Source organism: Bombus vancouverensis, chromosome 9 (genome assembly GCF_051014615.1).
Source record: "Bombus vancouverensis nearcticus chromosome 9, iyBomVanc1_principal, whole genome shotgun sequence".
NCBI classification, from domain to species: Eukaryota; Metazoa; Arthropoda; class Insecta; order Hymenoptera; family Apidae; genus Bombus; species Bombus vancouverensis.
The window spans coordinates 14,292,466-14,314,585 of record NC_134919.1 but is presented as its reverse complement, the minus strand read 5'-3'; the positions used below and the strand labels follow the sequence as shown (position 1 = coordinate 14,314,585).

At 39.6% G+C, this 22,120-nt stretch overlaps 1 protein-coding gene across 1 annotated transcript in view; it reads right to left on the bottom strand.

Annotated features, from left to right (window-relative positions):
• Positions 1–22,120, bottom strand: part of dlp (glypican dally-like) — a 132,381-nt gene that overhangs the window by 2,939 nt on the left and 107,322 nt on the right. Inside the window, exons 2-7 of the mRNA XM_033330352.2 lie at positions 10,435–10,605; positions 5,564–5,706; positions 2,652–2,900; positions 2,169–2,337; positions 1,355–1,751; positions 838–1,007 (exon numbers count right to left, since the gene is read on the bottom strand). Of these exons, the coding sequence (XP_033186243.1) occupies positions 838–1,007; positions 1,355–1,751; positions 2,169–2,337; positions 2,652–2,900; positions 5,564–5,706; positions 10,435–10,605 (1,299 nt within the window). The remainder of the gene's footprint in view (positions 1–837; positions 1,008–1,354; positions 1,752–2,168; positions 2,338–2,651; positions 2,901–5,563; positions 5,707–10,434; positions 10,606–22,120) is intronic.

Sequence of the window (22,120 nt, the reverse complement as noted above, 5' to 3'; positions counted from 1 at the left end):
TTTCAAAAGATCTCAGCTAAGTTACAAAAAAAAGAAAATATATTTTGCTTTTTGACAGTGCACCAGGTGCACATATTCTTTATATATTATCTTTTGTAATTCTATTACTCGTGAACTTGTAGTCGGTTTAATTGGCAAATTTGGAAATTGATTTGTCAAAAAGAAAATTCCAAGAAAATTATTTTTTTAATCGCCGTTTACCGTGAACAGTGTCTCGAGATAAGATAAGTACACATTACAGTAGCCTGATAATTTGTTTCTTTTATTATGTTTTCGAGGAGATCTAGAATATAATTATTAGATAATAGATATTAGAATAGAAATTAAAATAGAACATAATCTTCAATAAGATAAAACGCAATAAAAGTAGCATATCTTTTCTATTCATATCTGTCTATTTAAGAATTCGTTTATTTCTTCATTTCTTATAACAATCCTGGCGAATTATGACTGTATAAAAAAAAATGATAATTAGAACTGTCTTATAGAACCTACAATTAACAAGATAGATGCGCGGAATTCTACGATAAATTGTTTGTGTTTCAATGAGATATTCTAATTTAATCAACTCATTATTCGAAATCAACTAGCTTACCGCATTAACTGATATTGATTCTACGATTAAATCTACCGCTTACACGTTCCAGTATGCTTTTGCCAGTATATTCATTCGAAAATTTCTCTAATTACTTAAAAATATTATTCCACGAAATTTAGTATCAGATCGATTTGAATGAAATTTTTTGTTTTTGGATATTCTAACATAGTATCAATTTTATAAGGATAGTTGTGTTCGATGATATGGTAGATTAAACATTAGCGAAACAGATGGTTTACCTGTGTCTATCCAATCGACGTCCTGTCCATTGTACGCGGATTTTAGTCTGTTTGTAATAGTGGTCAATGCGAAGACCTGGTCCCTGACTATCGTCGGTCTTGTTCCAGTAACTCGTACCTCTGGATTCAATTTTTGTTCCTCTCCGTTCGACGACACTGGGTAAATGTATCTGAAACACGAGCAAGTGAAAAATAAACTCAAGATTTCAATTGGAACATCGATATTATATGGAATATTGATCAGTTTGAAAAGAAAAGTTGACGATTTTTTAAGAAACTAAAATTGAATTCCAGAGACAAGAAGATATAAACGCAAGAGTATCTATTGCTCTACTTCTGAGACACCTTGTATAATTATATCAAAATTTAAATTTTATATAATTTAATTTGATAATACAATTTCATTTACTATTATATTACAATTTAAATAAAATTAAGACGACTACACGGCTGGTAATTTCTATGAGAAAGAACAAAAAAAAAAAAATAAAAAAATTTATGTTTGTAAGACACTCACTTATCTACGTGTGTGCCATTCCAACATTCCTTCGTATTGCTAGGAGGAACGACGAGTCCATCGTTGCAAACCTTATAGGGCAGATAAACCCAGAATTGTCTGGAATCTCTCACCCTCTGTCGTGTCTCTTTCACCAATTTATCCAAAATAGCAGCACGATCGTCTGTTAGTGTTTCCTGATCAAAATTCAATGATTCGAGTTCCAACTCCCGATTGTCTCGACGTCTGCGTCTACCCAACACAGGTCGTCCGCATCCAGTGAACACCCTTTGTGAAACATCGTTGCTGTTCTCTTGGAAATTCATGATAGCCTCCGAGATTTTCAGGTTGATTGGTCGTACTAACATTTCGATGTTAAATGGACCCAACAGACGGTCAGCCACCTTGTCCACGGCCTCTGAAATTGGAGAAATGCAAGTTACAGAAAGAGAGCCGACTATAAAAATTATTGCAAAATGAATCGTATGATCAGAAGTCTGGGATATACTCATTTTTCGAGGAATTTTTGCAGCAGCTACTCTGAATAGAAAATACAAAGTTTCCTACAATTTGTGATCTTGCCCGAGTAAACAAATAAATAGAATCTTTTCATTCATTTCCTGTCAACAATTAACAATATTCCAAGAATTCCTGAAATCTTAAAATAAGGAATTTGGCGATTCTCTTTCTCGAACGTTATTTCTCGAGTCTTCTCTATTCCTCGGGCGATTGCTAATAAGCATAATATTTTGTGTACATGATTCAAGGTAAGTCGATGAATTATATTCTCGAGCCTATATTTACCAAGAGAACAATGCGCGTAGAAATTACTCACCGACGAAGTGATTCCATTCAGCGTCCAGAGCCGCATGCTGAGCAAGGCAGCCCTTCATCACGTTGGCACACATGTCACCACAGGCTAACACGTTGCCCGCGATCCCGCTGCACGATGGACACACCGTCATTCTTGTGAGTGCAGCTGCACAATCGGCTGATGGTTTCAACTGTGGAAAGCCAGACGATTTTCTAGCTGTTCTTACGTTTGTCTTAGTTTATCGATTTTCTCGGGTTTTTTGCGCGTTTGAAAAGATTTCACCGATGTTCGAAGATAGGGTTTAGGGTAGCGTAAGTATATTTTTATAATTAAAGAAATGTAAATTTCATAATCGAAGGAAGGAATTTTTATAATTAAAGAAAAAATTTTTTTATTGTATTATACGCATTCTCATTATATCGCGTTATGGTTATTTCTTCCTTCGAGAATTTACATTTCTTACAAATGCATAAAACGAACGAAGAAGATGGATATTTCCCTTACCGACTGCATGTTCTTCAAGACATCCGCAGCCACCGTTAAAGCCTGACTAAAGGCTCTTGTCGCGACGAAAGACCTTTTGATTTGCACTCCTAATTTCTGAGGAACATCGCCGAACGGTCTGATTTCCTTCATATGTTCTCCCACACACTCCAAGTATTTATTGTCAAAGTTGTACTGACTGTTCAGCACCGTGAACATTTTCTGATAAAGAGTATTGAAAAAATTGTCCATGGTATCGTCGAGATCGACCTAGAAGAATAGAAATTATATCCGATATTAACGATCGATCTATGTTTTGTCTACAATCTCTAACTATTAACGAAACTAAACTGTAATCGATACATTGATCGAGCATTCCGTAACTTTCTCTTAAATCGTTCTTTTCCATTAAAAATGATACATTTTTACATGTTCGAACGAAAGCGTTCAATTAAAAACAAATATATTATAAATAATAATTTTGACCAAATAATACACAATGATCTCTCTGGAAACTAATAATCTAGCCTGGGAATAAACAAGCGTTTTTCCTTCTAAAAATACCTGATTTCAGAGGCCAGCTAATCGAACGAGCCCATGAAACAAAGAGCAACCCCCACGAGAGGCTATTCGGCTCGTCGATCAGCTATTCACAGGATGCTCCTTTTTAATTTCTATCCATCCCCGATATATTCCAGCACTGTCTCGATCGAAGGAATAATCCTGCGGCTCGACGGAACGTATTATCGAGCCGCGCGGGGAGGAGCGGCGGAGATGGAGGAAAAAATAAAGCATAGATAAAGGAAGGAGAAAGAAGGAAGGAAAAAGAAAAGGCGAAAAGGGGAAATATATATGGAAAGACAGAAAGGTAGAAACGAGAGGTCCTCGATAAATTCGAATCCTCCGCGACGCGATATATCACCGTCGTATAAATTCGTTACCCGGCAGCGACGCGTGCGATTGCAACAATAATATATTCATGCGGAGCCATTTTCGAGCGTGCACGAGAGCCAAAGCGGGTCCAAGTGGCGCCGCTGAATAATTCCAGCCGATTTGAATGACAATCGCGCCCTCGAAATACGTCGTCTCAGTGTAGTCCCTCGATTCCGTCTCTTTTCGCGGTGTACGTTTTATTCGCGCACCAACTTTCCCTCTTGTTTGGCTGATCGATACGACGTGACGAGCCGATCGGTGCGATCTTGAACGCGTGCCACGTATGGCGAACGGAAATGGCCATTGGATCATCTGAACGCGACAGGTTTCGCGAGAACGTACTTACGTAAGTTTGCGAGTGTTTTGAGAATCGGCGAAGAATGCTGAAGGGGAGATCTTGGGTTAACGCGGCATATGGGAGAGATTTGTTCGCGATTTATAATGACTGATAATTTCGTCGACGATGCAGAAACTATCGTCAAAGCCATCCTCTTTATCAGTAGCGATAGAAAGGTTCTGGAGACGCGAGCTTCGATGTTGAAAATTCACAAAGCGAAAAGTGAAAAAATCTATCGGAAGAAATAAAAATCCTCGAACGAACGAAAGAATGCAAAGAGACAAATTCTTTGAGAAATAAAAAAAGGGAAAAAGGATTGAAAAAGCTTAGAAGATGATAAAAAGAGAGAACCAGCGTATAACGCAAAGATTTTATAAAAAATACAGCATCCCAAGAGAAGATAAACTGTGCTTCTTTGTATGGACGAGATGTTCATGCGAAGGGTCCAGATATTTCTTTAGCAAAATGGAATGGGCGCCTCTACTTTCCCCAGGACATTAATTCCAATACAAGAGACAACCCCCGACAGATAAAGTGAAACTGTCGGGTAATTGCAGCTGTCCAGGAATAGCCCATTTGATCTTCGTTGGAAGATACGAATCTAGGGAAATATGGGAGGAATAAAAGGAGAAAGAGGAGATGAAAGAGAGAGAAAGAGAAATCTAAAAGCCAGGATATTTTCTGGCCTTTTATCGGCAAACGCTCGCGAGTCCTGAACGTCAAAAGCATTGATTAAACTCGCCTTCGCACGAGAAGTTTTCTACCACCCTGTCACGAAGTCTCGTTGCTCGCGGTTAAACGTCCGCTGGCCGAGGGTCGAGGTTTCAGGCCGATTTCGAAAGTTTCACCCTCCACGAGCCTTAGCCGCAACAACTCAGAAGGGTGCAGGTTTCGTTAAAAGGGGAGGAAAGTCCAGGACCGCGAGGACGAACAAATTCTTCCGCCTTTGAAAATCGAGACCGTGACCCCCTATCGATTTTATCCTGGAATTTGATTTGTCGCATCGCAAACGAAATTGGATGGTCGTCTGCCGCAATAGCTTCGAAGCAAGTGGAGAAGTTGGGAAACGGATAGCAATGATCTAGGGGGGTCTACACCAAGAACAAAACCATTGAACGAAATGGATTGTACAAGAGATACAGTTTGGGTAAAAAAGAAAGTCGGCAAATTGAATTCACGGCCTACTTTTTGTTATATTAATTTTTATTATAAGAAATAGAAATTGTTTTCGAAACGTGAATTTAAGATTCTATATCGGGGTGAAACCACTAAAAAATTGCCCGAGGTCGAGATCATCGAGAGAAATGGGTTGTATTAGGTTGTCCGAAAAGTTTCCTTCGTTTGATAAGGTGATAATAGATGAACAACGATTTCTGTTTTATATTATTTTATTGAATTACGTATGATCCATTTCGTTCTATTTCTATTATTACGTTCGTACATAATTCGATAAACTAATATAAAACGAAAAACATTGTGCGTCTATTATTTCCTTATAACCTAATACAAAAGACACAGTTTGGATGAAAATAGCCAAAAAATTTGATTTATGACCTATTTATTGTCGTGTCAATTTATACGTATCATAAGAAATTGAAATTGTTTGTGAAAGGTGACTTGAGTGTGAAGATCTAGGCCAGAGTAAAAACCATTGAAAACTCACCGTTCCCTTGGCATAATAGTTCTCCAGTTCCTTGAATAGGTCGGTGAATACAAAGGAATTCTGTTCATAGAGAATTCCATAAGTCTTCTTAAACATCTCGTGGAAAACCTTTTTACTATTAGCGAGAAGATCCTTGAAGAAACCTGTGAAAAGAAAAAGAAAGAGAAACGGTTTATCAAACAGTTTTGCCTCTGTGTTAATTAAAACTGTTTGAAACTGAAGCAATCTGAAAATATAAAAGACAAGATCGGTGGACACATTCACGGAGGCTTCGCCCAACCATCGACATATAAATAATTTATACGAATGCCGATTAATTGATCTGGCCGAAAGGACGAACAGAGAACGTAATTTATTTAATTGCACGATGCTTCTGCATCGTTTTCCACCGGCCTCGTTGTAATAGGAATAATTTGTAATTGCAGAGGAAACGAATCGAATCGATCTACCTGTCAGAGACAAGGATGGGCCTATCACTTGAGATTTGCAAATCAATTACAGCCGCGACTTCAACTTTCTAGATTGATCACGCGTTAACAATGTTTGTTTCTTGTCGAATTATAGCGTCTGTACACTCTGCTCGCTATGTACCTAACTTGCAACCGTTAATTAACTACTTCCTTCTCGCCAGGATAAGGTGTTAACGAAGTTTGCGTAGCACTCTGTCTGAACTTTGAGAATGATTTCTGCCACTCATTTATCTTCACCTTATACTCTATTCATTTCGAGAGAGAAACGCAGAAAATGGTTGTGTTGCAAAATCGGTTTTATATGCAACAGCCTACTACGAAACAAGATTTCAAGAAAAAGTTCTCCTAATTAACACGCTAAAATATAACTTTCTTTTAGTTACGTTTGAGAAAGTAAAGAGAGCAAAGCTTTAGCAAGTTTTGGAATGGAAGTGAAACGTAAAGCAGTTGATCTTAAGAAGACTGTAGGGTATTTCTTTCCTTCTTAGCGACGTTTAACTCTAAGAATACGAAAGATTCGCGGATTCGTTGTGCTTGCGATCGAAGATTACGCGAGAGCACGACAAATCACATTTTTTATTTTCTACAAAGAAGCAGTTTTAAAATTCAGTATGGAACGTGCGAAATATATATTTATCTATTTATTTACATCGCATCTTTATATAATAGTTTTATTACAATCATTTCGATAAAATCTATGTATTCTGTAGTTGCAATACCAGAGGAAGCAAAGTCTGTGTGCAACATGAAAGATAAACACAAAATGATTAATGGTGACGAAAAATGAGAACTAGAATTAAACCAAAAGCAGAGCAACCCAGAATTCGAAATTCTATCTTGAAATGAAATTCTATCGACAGAATGTATCTCTCTCAGTATACTTTCAAATCTGCCGAATATAACTGGTCATCAAATAGCCATTATCGCCCTGACACAAGCCACAGCTTTTCGTACGAAAAATTCTACGAAGAGAGCAAAAGCTTTTGATGAAAGAATATAAAGTCCCTGATTTCTCAAGCAACAGTGGCATCGACCGTTCGCTGAACACCGACAAAGACAGGGGTGGCCCGTGCCACCCTCTACACGCGTAACCTCACGAACCAGTGAAGCTTGAACCAGTTCTTATCGTCACTTCAGTCGCGAAGAATGTGATTAAAATTCCTTTTAACGACGTTGGGAACCAGTGAAAGATAGAGAGAGATAGATAGATAGATAGATAGAGAGAGAGAGAGAGAGAGAGAACAGGTAGGTGAGCTCCGTAACGAATCGTCGGCGACGACGGCGGCGTCGCCTCGGCAAAAAGCTTCGGGCTCCGAGCCGCGTAAAAGGGAAGGAAGCACTTAGCGCCGCGACGACTGGCTAGGAACTTCGTCGGAGCTTTTAATTCGCGACAAGCTCCAACGTTCGCGACTAATTCCCCCAGTTTTTCCCCGAAAATCTCCCGTGTCGCTTCCATATGCGTATGAATATTTTGATTTTTCTATTACAAAGTCAAGATAAGGGACTAAGATGATAAGTAAATCTCTGTATCCAATGAAACTTACGTACGACGTAGTTCTAGCAGAAATATTTGCCTTGTGTACATTACGTTGTGATCTATAAATTGAATTTAATTTTAAATTTAAAGATCACAAATTGTATTTAATCCTTGCCATGTAACGTCGAGCATGGATTATAGTTCTGATTCAACGACAGCAGTTTGTATTAGGTTGTAGGGAAAGTGTTTTTCTTTCGCAAACCTGTTTTTAACAACAGTGCACCTTCATAAAAACGTGAAATGTCGCGGTGTTAAGAACAAAATGGACCGTAAGTATTTCGACAAATATAAAAGAAAAGACCTTGTGCGTCTATTGTTTCCTCATAAAGCAAAAGAAACTTTTCGGGCAACCTAATATCTGTAACAGTGTTTGCTAAACTATAATGAAATATAGTTATTTCAATACAGTTATGGCATTTTCTCTGCCATTCTAAGTTTTTCCAGCAGCCTTACAAAAGTCCCTCTTAAACAAAAGGAACTTGAAGAATGAAACGTACAGCAGTCAATACGAAATTTCCAAGGCTCTCTTCTATCATATCCACCCTTTGTCTTGCCTTCACCCCCCACCTCCCGCCCCCTTATATTTCACACTATCTCCCTATCCTGCATAGGAGTTCCTCTACTCTTCTTCCTTGTCTCCCCACCCCTAACTCACCCCCTCTCTCTCTCTCTCCCTCTCTCTCTCTCTCTCTCTGCCAGTGCACTTCTGTCGCGGCGAGTGGCAGGCAAAGTGGGTACGTAGCTAGATGCGGCTAGGTGTAGTAGCTGCTCAAAGGGAAGCACGACGGCCTTCAGAGAAGCTGTGGTCGGATGGAAAGGGCATGGGAAAGATTGAAGCTCGAAGAGCAAAGAGGTAGTCGGGCCATGGTGATGCAAACTCGTACGCTACCACCGTTAATTTCGTTAATGAGAATCGTTTGGCATATCTGAGATGTTCGACCTAGAGATTCTTCGAACCACTCATTTCCATTCCGAAAGGAAACAATAGCAATTGGTCTTTCGATAGTAAGGATGGTACATTGTAAACCCTTAAGGAAGGGCGTAATGGTAGGTCTGAGTAAACAAACTGAGTAAATCTTGTTAAAAGATTATAAGATTTTCTTGTACCCGAATTGTAGACCGTACAATACGTAATAAAACTAATGTTTTTTTCAGCAAATACTTACAAAAGTGCATTCGACGATCGTAGAATTTTGTTGATAGTAGGACCTATGATAAAAGGTTTGTAAGATCTTAACGACAGATACCTATCGTACCAAAGATAATTCTGCAATAAATTGACGTGGCAATGCAAATAAAGAAATTGCAAGCCAAGCGTCGACATCAAGCGGGGAATTACGTGGTTGGAAAACGGAAACAGGGATTAAAAGATTAGTAAAATTACTGTCCCGCTTACTTGAATAAGTGGTTATATTTTCTGCTTGAATCCCAAGGGTACATAATCTTTCCTTCGTTTCACCGAGTCTATTAATTTTGGTAATTCACGTAGCGAAATTTTTCATCGTCTATCAATTTATGTTAATTTCAAATCTCTATAGAATTGATCCACATCAAATATTCTTTTTTTTTTATTATTATTTATTTATTTACATTTTACAATTTGTCCAGTAGGACATTTGGTAAAATATTATAGCATGTGAATGGCTATGCCATTGGGATACCATCTTCGAATTTGAGTGATTCATTTCTTTAGTGCGGCGAGTGTTTGTATGTTAGATTATGTCCTTTGTGAGATCCGTTGGGTGTTTCCTTCAAATATTCTTGGCAAACATTCTAATTCTGAGTCATCTGGCGAGTTTCAAGAATTTTTAAAACAATGTTATCGAACGATCATGCAATCGTAAACTTTGTTTTACATTTTTTGAAAATCGTTTTCAATACATATATTCTCGTATTTTGTCCCGCTCTCGGAAATAAAAAAGAAGATGAAGGTTGTCGAAGAATCGCGTCAACCATCCAGACGCCATTAACTGAGAAATCTCATTTCGGACCACGTATTGCGCTTCCAAGCCTCATTCACGTCTATTAACGCCACTCGCCCTGCCAATGTCGAGAATGTTCGACTGATCGAACCGTCTGAAAAGTCCTTTTGTGATTTAGAAGTGGTATAATTGACGAGAGATATCGTATTTCCTGACTATGAGCTGTCGCGATGAATTTTCATTTCTACTTCTTTTCCTTCGAACTATGCTGTAACACGCTCGCTGATCTCTGAACACTCGTATCGAGTTTATTGAACTCCATCGATCTCATACTTTTTTGCAGTATAAACCAGCGAAGACTAGTTGAAACATTCTATTCGATCATCTTGTCGATCTAATATTCCATTTATACGTCGAAATACCTTACAACGATATTTGTCATTTCTGATCATACAACATTTTACATCGCGCGAAAGATGAAAAAAAAAAAAGAAAACATCAAATAAAAAATTACTCGCAGTTCTAGTTACAGTACGCATTTCACGTTTCGTGTTTCCGTCTACCATACACAAAAGAACGCGAAATCTATCACGAAGTTCAAGAAACACGAAATTGAAGAAACCCTTTGCGACTCTGCATCCCTAGAAACCAAAAAAAAAAAAAAAAAAAAAAAAAGAGAAATAAAACCTTTCCAAGGAAAAACGTCGTCTGACACACACGAACGTGCCGACATTCGAGTTTAAAGGTAACTGATCAAACGAAATTGCAACCGCCTGCCTCTCATCATCAGAGGCAACGTTCAACCGTTTTGCCAGTGTGAATGTTCGTAGAGTGGGACTTCACCCCTGTCGCACACGCGTATAAACGCGCGAACATAGAGAGCGCGAAAAGAGCCGACGATGAAGTGATTAAAATCGTGAAACGTTGGATGAAGGTACTCACTGTGGAACCTGGTCCCTCTCGTAGACAGGACCTGGTGCAACCGCTGAAGAGTTTCTTTGGTGGCTTTCTCATGTTTGTCGCGTGCCCTCGCCTGCAGTCTCACCTCCATGTCCGCGGAGCAGCACACCTCGCCGCCGCTTCTCACGCTGCCGCATACTTTCAGCTCCTTTGCTGGAAAAACGAACGGGAAACGAGTTTAATACACCGGCTGGATACGCGTCTCATCCTTCATCGCGGAGATTCGAGGAGGAAACTCGTTATACAGACGTCTTTAACAAGAGAGCTTTCGAGGGTTTATCATAGTTGGTTCAAGCATCGGACAAATCTTTTATTATTTTCTCTCCTTACTTCTCTTTCACGTTTGTTTTGTTCAATAGCTGAATCGAATATTATTGTTCTCGAGACTATTATTCGACGATATTTCTATGTTATCGATTGTGATTTCGATAAGATTTATTTTTTTATCGTTTCATATGGTTTAAGGGATGAAATCGAATGTTACAAATGTTTGTATGTTACGATATAACATCGTATCATACAAATCGCTTCACGATTTTTGTATTGGATACAATGGAATGTGATATTGAACGTTCAAATATTTGTATTCCGTTGTAGCACTGCGATAAATTCTATGATTTTTCGACGCGAGTCCTTTAAAAATTATTTGTTCCCCTCTATAGTGCAACTGATATCTAGTTTGCTTTTCTACACAGAATGATTGATTTGTCTTTTCTTTGACTATTTAGACATATTTTTCGAATATGGATGAAACAGAAAGATATATGTAATATCTTTTGGTGATTAATGTCCAAGTTATGAATGCCTCTATAGAAAGCATCGTTGTCGTTAGTTAACTGTTGCAATTAATAATTCGGATTGATATCTGTCCGCTTTGAAATTGATTGGTATACGTATGCAAGTGCGCGATTGGAAATAATCATTTGCGATTTTCAATAGGCAAATGTAATTAATAAATCTAATTACCCTCCTTCCGTCATTTTGAAGTCAACGATGATTACGCTAATTATGAATACACGAATAACAGGAATAATTAAACAGCGACCAGAACTTCTCTGCGTACAATTGCATAAATTATATCATTTTCATAAAAGAATTCTCCGTTTAAAATTTCTCGCTTGAATAAGAGTTCCTTTCTGTAAGAGTTTTATCCCATTGACGTTCGAACGTTTAAAAAAAAAAATATCCTCAAAATGAAAGGAGGCGAAGAGTCAACAAAATGATCAAAAAGGTTCAAAAAGTAAGGGAAACGATAAAAACTTTTCTCTTCGTCGAAATCCAATTTTCCGTTTTCCGGAAGACGCTGTGGGTAGCTACTGGCATAGGAATCACGCAAGCAAGATCTGTTCTCGCGTGAATTTCCACGAGTTTGTTCGCGTTTACCTTTTGCAACTAGATCGGCCTAATCACATTCTTCTTTGTCGATAGAAATTTACATTTTCGTCTCGGATTTTTCGACTTTTAAACGTGTCCGACCTCCTTCCTTTCGCTTTAATTTCCTGCTAGTTTGATTTTTTCCGAACAGATACGCGTCCGATACAAGAGCGATACTACTTGTCAATATTGTTAAAAGGGACGAAGTTACACAAAGTACTTACAATAGCAAACGTTGTTCGCAGCGAGAAAATTAATGAAAATGGATGCATCGAAGTAATTAAATAAGTAAATTAAATAAAGTTGTTTCCAAATGAGAGAGTCGGACAATTTCTAAAACTTCCTAACTTTAAACTTACTTATATCGATTAAAGTTTTCAAATCACAAATTAATCAAATAAATTCAATTGCATCAAACAGAGTCACAATAGCTATGAAATTTTTATCTGTTTCCTAATTCTACTGTTTATGAGAGAAAAGTCGATTCGATCTGAAACAAATTCGAAGTTGATTGAATTTAGAAGAGTCATTAGAGCAATATGGTAATCGAGCAGAAAATGAAAAGCAGTTTCAGACGAAGGCGGTTCGATCGTCCTGGACGTGTTTGAAGAAGAAATAGTCGCGATCAACGACGAATGTAAAATTTGAATGTAAAATCCTTTCTAAACTCTGTCTAAAAAACTTTATAACTCGCGTTATACGTATTTTGGATACCTGAAAGAATCATCAAAGGACGGTAATACATACTATCATCCACGGACAAGACGTTCTATCAATCATTTCAAAAATCAGAAAACATAATTTTCGTTATCTTGTTATCCTTCGTTCAATTGAAAATATTCTGCCATTATTTCGCGATAATCTGTGCAATATATAATATTAGCCAAAAGGTAAAAAGGAAAAGAATTAGAAAGCTTCGAATATTTTGACAAATCTTGAAAAATGAGAATTATTTTCTGTCTCGTTAAAAGTGAACAGAAACATTCGCACGTATCTAACAACTGCAGAAACGAAAACTGTGTTAACAGACATCCTGAATGGTTTCGTGGTTTCATTATTACTCTTATTACTTGACGAAATAATTCCTGAAACATTAGTACGTATCAACAGAGCGTATCAACGGTAATTCCGCTCAATCTATAACAATTTTCCAAAGACCAGGAATACATCCATTCTTCGGAACGTCCCAATAAACCATCCAACGGCACCGAGATCGAGCAGCATCCACCCTCTATCGCGCGGCGTGACAATAAGCCGCGTTTCCATCGAGGGTCGTAGAACAGGGCAGCATCCCTACGCTGTTCCCTTATCGGTCGGACGCCAGGCTATATCGCTTATCTGCCAATATTTCCAGTCTGCCGTCTAAGTAAGCTAATTTCCAGCCACTCGGAACTCCGAGTCGAACTTCCACCCCCTTTTGCCCCAACCATCGTTTTGTCGTGTTCCTTCGCCCCATCCTCTGTCTGCTTCGGCTTCAAACTTTCAAACACGCCCGTAAAAGTAATCCCGAATTATTTCCGGCGAATCGGTCGTCGTGACCGCGCTTTTCCACTCGATTCGATCGCGCGACGCGTGCAGTTAACGAGCAATGTAATGCGTTACGATTACGCCAGTCTTGATATAAAAGTCTGCTCGATACCAACCAGCCCCCTAAATCTCTTCGAACGATCCTCCCATCTTCGACGGAGGAAACGAACACGACCTGTGTTCCTTCGATTTCTGTTCCAATCTACGCGGCTGTAAATTTCATTTAATAATTCTATTTTCATTGCCTCGTTCGATGCGAGTTTTCTCTTCCTTCTTTCTTCCTTTCTGAATATTTTTAACGTTTGAATATCGATCGCAAGAGACGACACGTAGGACACGTAGAAGAGTAGATTTTCAGGTAGTTTTGAAATAAAATAGGAAATACAATAGATTCATCCTATTAATTAATACATAAAGTTTAAAGCTTCAGTTTGATGTAAGACCATCAGACGTATGCTACAAAACCTAGTGAAATATTAGATAAAACGCATCCTTCGTTCCAGTTTCTTACAATCTTGAACAATACAGATCGAGAGAAGCATTGTAAGATATTTCTGTCCTATCTCTACGTTTTTATTTCCATATTTCCCACTCGTATTCTTCCATACCCAACTGTCATTCGAATTAGCACCCATCCTCAAAATCGCGTTGTTCGGAGTTTCCTGGCAGACAGCAGACGACATTTGCATCGATTGTTCCATAAGCACCGAAATAATAAGCGCCATAAAACCGTACTAACTCCTTCCCTGAGCCGCGATTTCACGACGTAGATACCCGTTGGCGCGACACAAAAACGGAAGATCGTCCAATAAATTTCTTCGAACGATCCCATATAAAAAAGCAATGACAAAAAGTGAATAAGACAGTGGAAGATGGAGAAAGGAATAGGATATAAAATAGATAAAGTAAGACGTATCTGGAAAGCTCCAAGAAGCATTTGACGAACTACCGTTAAAAGCCCCTTGGTTGCAGACACCGAGACGACCCTCGCGCAGCTTTTGCATCGCGTAAAGCTTGTACGTATATACACGCGTGTATGGTACATAAAGGGCCGGAGAGTTACGCGGTACGCCGTTTGTTAGCGTACTGACATCGCAAAGACGCCGGGATTTCCGTCGCGACGCGCTTCCGTGTCGCAGCCAACGACTTTGTACGGTACCGGCTGCTTTTTCCAGGAAAGGGACAGAGGACCTTGTAGCCAGGGGGAATTATGAAACAAGACAGAATCGATAGGAGGGAGTGGACGGTACAGGGGTAGAATCTGTCGACTGTGAATGATAGACAGGGAAGAAGAAGTTGGATGTCGAGGGGTTCTGTTAAGTTGTTTCCCGGGCGGTTTGGATCTGGTTGAGGAGAAATTAATTTCTGTTTAGATCCTTGGAAATTAACGGAACTTCAAGGCAGAAAGTATTTTGTATTATACCGCTGTTAAAATCGCTCTAGGGCAATTTCCGATAATCTCAGGGTAAATTTATATCTACTTGGAGTTGGGAAAATTTAAAGAATTCGAAGGCAGAGTCATAGATTTTTTTTTTTAATTCAATGCTTCTATATTGCACTACTATCAGCTTGGTTCATAAAAGAAGATTTTTGTAGTCTCCGGAGAAAATTGGTATTTTTTAACAATAAAAGTAATTTCGCAAAATAGTGTGTATAATGGTACGAAGCTTGTAACGATACAAGATGATCAAAAAATTCTTCAATTTCTTAAGAAAGCTGTAATAACAACGGTTAGCGATTGCCTGTTGGAATTTAGCTAATTAACGCGTAGAAAATGATTAGACTCGAGGTGTGTTTCAACAACAAAATCTAGCTGAAAATACTTCAACAAATAAACACATCACCTTCCACCACTATCCATATCACCAAACCTAATCCACACTTGATGCTCGTCACCGTGCAACTCTCTAAACATAGATCAACCCCTGATCGATTCGATCCGCTGTACACGTGTCACCATCGTCCAATGTTCAACCTTAACACAGTCGATTGATTCCAGTTTAATCGAGCCGTGGGAACCGCAACTTTTATCTCCTCTTTTTATAAACGAAAGGTCAGCTTTCATCCTGCGACTCCGCCATCCCTTTTAAACGCTAGTTAATTACAAAAACAGAATACTCGTTTAACGGAGAAGATCGGTTGAGACTGAGATGCAATCATCTATTAATCGAAAAATGGCCACGACCGACTAAATGAACCTAATGAGATTAAAGGGACGCGATGTTGGTCACGCTCGGATTTCATTTCCATCGCGACCGGATGTCACGGGGTAATTCCGTTTGTAATAAATCAGCCAGATATCGTCGCGAATTAGCAGAAATTCTAGTCGGATGTAACAATGTCCAATTCGATGAAATATAGATCGAACGTAGAATGGGTACCGATGAGAAGCAAATTTCATGCAACCTTTGTCAAACAAGTCGCAAGGGTTGCGTACGTTCGAATCTTGAACACGAGGGTGTATTCTGCTTTGTGCGGTGAATACAGCACAGGAATGGAAGGGTTACTATTCGATTAGAAATCGCCCTTCGTCGGAATGGCTGCCAGTGATACGCAGATGTAGCAATTTTCTGAGCCAAACGAGAATTGAAACACGTCTTTGATCTTTGGGAATAAGACGAGCCCGTGATACGGCAGGGTATTTTCGGATAATCGATTTCGCGAAACTCTGTTTCGATGAAACGTGGTAGTTTTCCTTAACGTTTAGAATTCTTTTAACATTGTCACAGACGAGAAGAACAATTAAGTATCACCGAGGAGTAATTAAGAATAGAAAGCTGTATCCTGGAATTTATCGAATGGAAGAAGATGTAACGTTTGCGAAATTCTACAGGGTGGTTGGTAACTGGTGGTACAAGCGGAAAGGGGGTGATTCTACGCCAAAAAAGAAGTCGAAAATTTTTTTTTTTTAATTTTTCCATCGAGACAACGACAGTGAGATCCGTTATAACGAGACGCGATAACTCGAAAACAAAGCCTCAAACGAAAAATTTTTATACTATATTTTCGACTTCTTTTTTCGCGTAGAATCACCCCCTTTCCGCTTGTACCACCAGTTACCAACCACCCTGTATATTGTTTCGTCTTAATTTTAATTCTTCATTCATTTCTAATCTTTTAGCAGTTACGTAGAATCGCTTAATGCGATAACAAGAAATTGAGCGATTTTCCCGTTGAAGTGATTAAAATTCATATTGCGGTGTTTCGCGACATTACGACAAAACTTCGAATTATCGTTGCAAGTCAGCAACACCTTAGGATAGCGAGCAACGTTGTAGAATTGTTAGGAAGCATATTATCCGTGCAAGGTAATTTACAGCGCGGTGCAACACTTACATTACAAAGCGCAAAGCCCATGGAATCAAGGAGAATCACAGAAATCCTTGCAACAGTATTACAAAGCACACGGTAAATCTAGTTTAATCCCTTCATTACGAAACATTCTAACAAACCTGTTACCATGAAAGATTAAAAAGTCTTGCACGAGATTATTCGTACGCAAGTTGTGAAAGAGCGAAGTAAATCAACCGAACGTACTCTGCAACGTTGTTCCACGTTATTGCAGCTCTGATATTTATTTTACGTTACAACGTGTTGTCTTTAAACAATTCCAAACGATAAAAATCACGAAAAAAATTGTGGAAAAGGAAAGAGCTATTCAATTGGGGAAACCACAAAAAACGCAACAGAGCGAGTCTTTTTTATTCGCGTTTTATTTCTTTCTTTTATTTTTCCTTTTTCCATCGTTTCCACCTTCACGCTCCAACGAGCTTTCACCCTTTAACGAAACTCCAGGCGGTTCGTTCCTGGCCGATTCATTATTATTCCGAGCGAATCGATGATGGCAAGTTCGCGCGATCCAGCCGGCCCATTCACGCGCGTTCAAAATAATTACTTTCGTTCCGTTTAACGCGGGGATGAAAAAAGGTGGAGTCGGCCGATGTTTGGCTGAACAAACCACGTTCTTTCCCTGTACGCGTCACTCGATCTCACAATCTCGGGGAAACCTCTGATTTTTTCTCTGCAGACAGACCTTACTTTGTATTTCATTTCGACGTGCTCGAACGCAAATCACGCGAGTTTTCCCGTTCGTTTCTGACTTAAAGCTGAATCAGGGAATCATTCCCGTCCTTCCCCAACTCCTCTGTCCAATCAACAACTTTTTTTCGATTATCACGCACAGTCTGGCGATTCGAGCGTAACGACGATAAAGAGAGAGAGAGAGAGAGAGAGAGAGAGAGTCGACCGACGTCTTTCGGTCGGCATTTAAAAGGGCGTTGCACGCGGAAATTGGGAAATTTCCATTGTAAGTGGATTTCCGCGAATAGCGTCGCTGCAGCCAATCTCCACGTGGCAAAGGGCGGATTTCGAGCCGCTGCTATCGCAAACATGAAAAACCGTAGGAAAATGCAGTCAGCCCTGAGGGTATGGTACCTCCAGCGAGATTCTTCCACGAGGATTTGTCATTTATATGATTAACGAGCGAATGACATTCGTCGGATATCGATTTTCTCTTGTTTCCTCCTTTCGCATCGTAAGAAACTAGTTTTCGATTTATTGGGAAATATTTTTTTTCTCGCGAGATAAATTACCATTGCACGGAACGCAGAGAGCAAGAAGAGAGAGAGAGAGAAAGAAAGAGAGTTATTATTTTCTTGGAAATGTTTCCTTTTCGCTTTTTCCTTTCTTCTCCTCTTACGTTTTTAGAACGGAGGGTAAAATTCGAAGAAAAGAGAAATGGAACGCGGCAAGGAAGCTTACAAGTCTATTCAAACGATGTGTAAGTACAGAAAGAGAAATACGTGTACGATGTAAGAAAAAAGTGCAAACAGATTAAAGCAAACCAAACAGGCTAGATGTTTCAGCTGACTGTATTCAAGAGCAATATACAGATTATACTACCTTTAAATAGCAAGGTTAAATAACAAGAGAATCGTAACAAGCGAAAGATATGTATATTTAGCCGGAAATTCCAAACAATTTATTTAACTCTGAAAATTGCCATAATCACGTTACATTGGCTGATAAGCGCTAATCGACAATGAAACAAGTTTTCAAGGGCGAGTTTGTATCAGAATAAAAAGCACCTTAATTGTTGAAAAATTATATTTCAGTTTTATTTACCGCTTTGTATACGTTTCTATCAGCAGGAAAATTAACGTTTGGGAAAACAGCTCTCTATTTCGTAATACCCCAAAGCTGTGTATCCCACTTTGTATAAATATCATATGTACTTATTTGCAACGTACTGTCCAACAAAAGCCAGTAAATGCAAAAGGTGTACAAGAAACATTTCTGGATATTTGGAGATATTCTCATTTCCATAGAAATTCTATAGAAGCTCGTGGTCGATCAATTCCCGTCCCATCAGAGAATGAAAATTTTCGTTATTACTTAACAGAGCGAGCTAGCGTTAAAGATCTAATTAAAATTCGTACGCGTCGTTTCAATGAAATTCGAGCAGCAGCTGACAAAATCGAGACGCAAACCTCTCGACGTCTCTTATCTGGAAACCCAAAGTTACGAGTGAAACTCCGTAATATACCCGATCGAGACTCAAAATTCAAAGTTCGTAGAGTGGTGCGATTTTCCGCGTGCCCTGTGCCTGTTTAGAGGATGGAAATTACAGATATTGGCAGCGATGCGTCGCTGTGAGATTCGCCACGATTCCAACGGAATACAAATGACGTCGAAAATCGTTCCTTCCAGGGACAGCGGCTGCAACTTCTCCCCGGGGAAGCTTGTAAGTTGAAAGTGTTTGCACTTGGTTGGAAAGGAAGAGTTGTTCGAGGGTGGAAAACGAAGGCGATCGGTGGCTGATGTTCCGTCTTGACGAAATTGAAAACAGGCTGGAAATTAATGGGAGTTCGGACGTGGTTGCCAAATATTTGCAGTTACCGGGCTTGGCATTTCCATAAAGGTGAATCCCGACCAGGCTTGCTCCCCTACGAATCCATTTCCCTTCGATTGGAAAAGGGAATTTTCTTCGCGGATAACTCGGGGGAGTTTGGAGGTGAAACCAGCGAAAGATTTAGGTAATCGAGAAGGCAGCAATCGAATTTTCGCTCGCGTTATCGACATTCCTGTTATACAGGGTGGTTGGTAACTGGTGGTACAAAAGGAAAGGGGATGATTCTATGCGAAAAAAGAAGTCGAAAATATACAATAAAAATTTTTATTTTTAATTTTTCCATCGAGACAACGATCTGCAATGAGATCCGTTATAACGAGACGCGATAAAGTGCACGCGTTCCGAGCGGAAATTCAAAGTCGATTTTCTCGAAAACAAAGCCTCGAACGAAGAATTTTTATTCCATATTTTCGACTTCCTTTTTCGCGTAGAATCACCCCCTATCCGCTTGTACCACCAGTTACCAACCACCCTGTATATAAGAAGTACGTACAGGATAGCAGAGGTGCGTTCGAGATACGCGTGTGCTTAATGGTCGCTTCTGGTCGCGTGATCGTTTTGTTAGGACGCGATTAGATCCGAATCTCGATGGCGTGACCTCGATTTTTGTTGCTCCCGATGGTTGTTTATCGTGGCTGTTAGTTTAATTGCACGTAGAAGTACCTTGATATTTATGACACGGCTGGTACTGCATCGTCTACCTCGACGTTTCTTTGCTTTCTTATTTATTAAATCAAAGGGTTCGTTTTTATCGCGATTCGATTAATGCATGGATTCTATAGACTCGTAGAAAAAGATCGATATTAAATGGAACCGGGCGAATTTACTTTTTAAAACTGATTCATTCTATAGAGTGTTCCAATCTTTCTATATCATCACTAACTTCTTTCTAAATACGTATGACTAACACTTTGCGCTTTTCAAACTTTCATGTTCCCGTCTTACTGTTCTTTCGATAATACAAACAAGATATTTCAGCAAAGAAAAATTTCAGCGCAGCCCTCAAACGAGATATCATGTCTGTAGTATCTTATCTCGAGCTGTTTAGCGCTGTAGATGTCATCACTCGCTGCTGGGTACGGCCGCTTTTCCACTCATTTGTTGTATCGTGGAAGAAAAATCTGACTCACCGGGATTCGAACCCGGGTTCCGAACGTTCGCAACCTAAGGCGCTAACCACTGCGCTGCAGTCGTTCAAGACTAGTTAGTGTGGTATTTGCTATCGAGTGCCGCCACAGGCCTTTCTTTTTCCACGATACTACATGTCTACTGTGCGATATTTAAAGGTACTGGATATGGAATATTAAAAAGTCTACCAAAATTTTCATTGCATCGTTCGATTTATCTCCACGCATCTCTTTTATTATTCTAATCGCCAAATATTTGACTCGCTTTCCCAAACAAACACGAACTATCCCTATTTCCATCTGCCAAACAAAATCAACCTAGCGTGTCTATTCTCGAAATTCCTCCCAAACATACTCAACCGCCAGTCTCTTCCATTCTGTCGACGCGGTGTATTCGCAGCGTCCATCAGAGTACCAAAGGATAGAGAGGAAGACAAACCCAAACAGGCAACAGAGTGGGTAGTCGCGACTGGCTCACGGTATCACGGTTAAATCGCACAAAGAAAGAAAGACCAGCGGTTTTCGTTCATTCATCGACCGCCACTGCCAAATATTGCCAGACAGAAAAGAAGTAACAGCGGACGAATAATGGGGGAAAAGAATAAACAGGAAAAAGAGGGAAAAAGAAAGTAGAAAAAGCGAGGAAGGGGGTGTAAATCGAAAAGATAGAGAAAATTCGAGCATCGAAACCGCTCCTCTTTGTGCAACGTGTTCTCTTGTATTACGCGTGCCTGTTTCATCCACCATCATAGGATTCCCGCGGCGAATCTCCATTAAATATTTACGAGCATGCCGAATCGGCCTCTGTCCGCGCGCTGGGAAACGTGGTGGGCTTCCTTCTTTCTCGCCGGCGTTACCGTGTACGCGATCAATCCCGCGTCGATGTGGTAGACAGAGGGGACGACTGGCGTCCAGACGAAGAGCGTCGTCGTCGTCGTCGTCGTCGTCGTCGTCGTGCACGCGGCGTCTGGCGTCGCCGAGTACGAAACGCTCGCCGAGATTTCAATCCACTTACACTAGGCCGAGTTACAGGCTGGACATACCGGTTCACGATCGATTGGACGAATACGATGTGTTTCAGGTCGATTGCGTTGGGAATTCGTTTTTCAAAAGGACATATTCCAGATACATAGACGGTTTCCTTAGATTTTGCGGAATCTGGTCGAGAATTGTAGCCGGAGATTTTTTCAACTTGTACGAGATTCTCGGAAGTTTGAAATCGTTCGAGATTGCATTTATAAAATAATATATAAAATTTATAAAGTAAGAGATAGATGTGTGAAAGAGTTTCGAGTCTTCGCGAATCTCTGTTACATAATACTATTATATACAATATAATATATAATATAATAATACTAATATAATACATAATATAAATATTATAATACTACGCGATAAGTCGCATCGATATAATGCCGATCGATCGATTGCGAAACGCATACGGATGACGATTATTGGTTCAGTTGCGGTGCTCCCAACGGGGAAAGGTCAAGATTTCTACCTGCGGTCCTTTAGGCGCGGGATGATTCAGAAATGTATGTTTGACCACGAGTCAACCGCATCTGTTTGCGTAGTAGCAGCGGTATGAAAGGCAACCGTTAATTATTTGCGAGAAGCATTGAAAACGATGTTGAAATTGTAACCAGAATTGTGTAACACGCGACAATCCCCATTTCTTATTCCTTTAACCCTTAAAACCGAATCGCCGATCAGACGAACGGGCGAACGT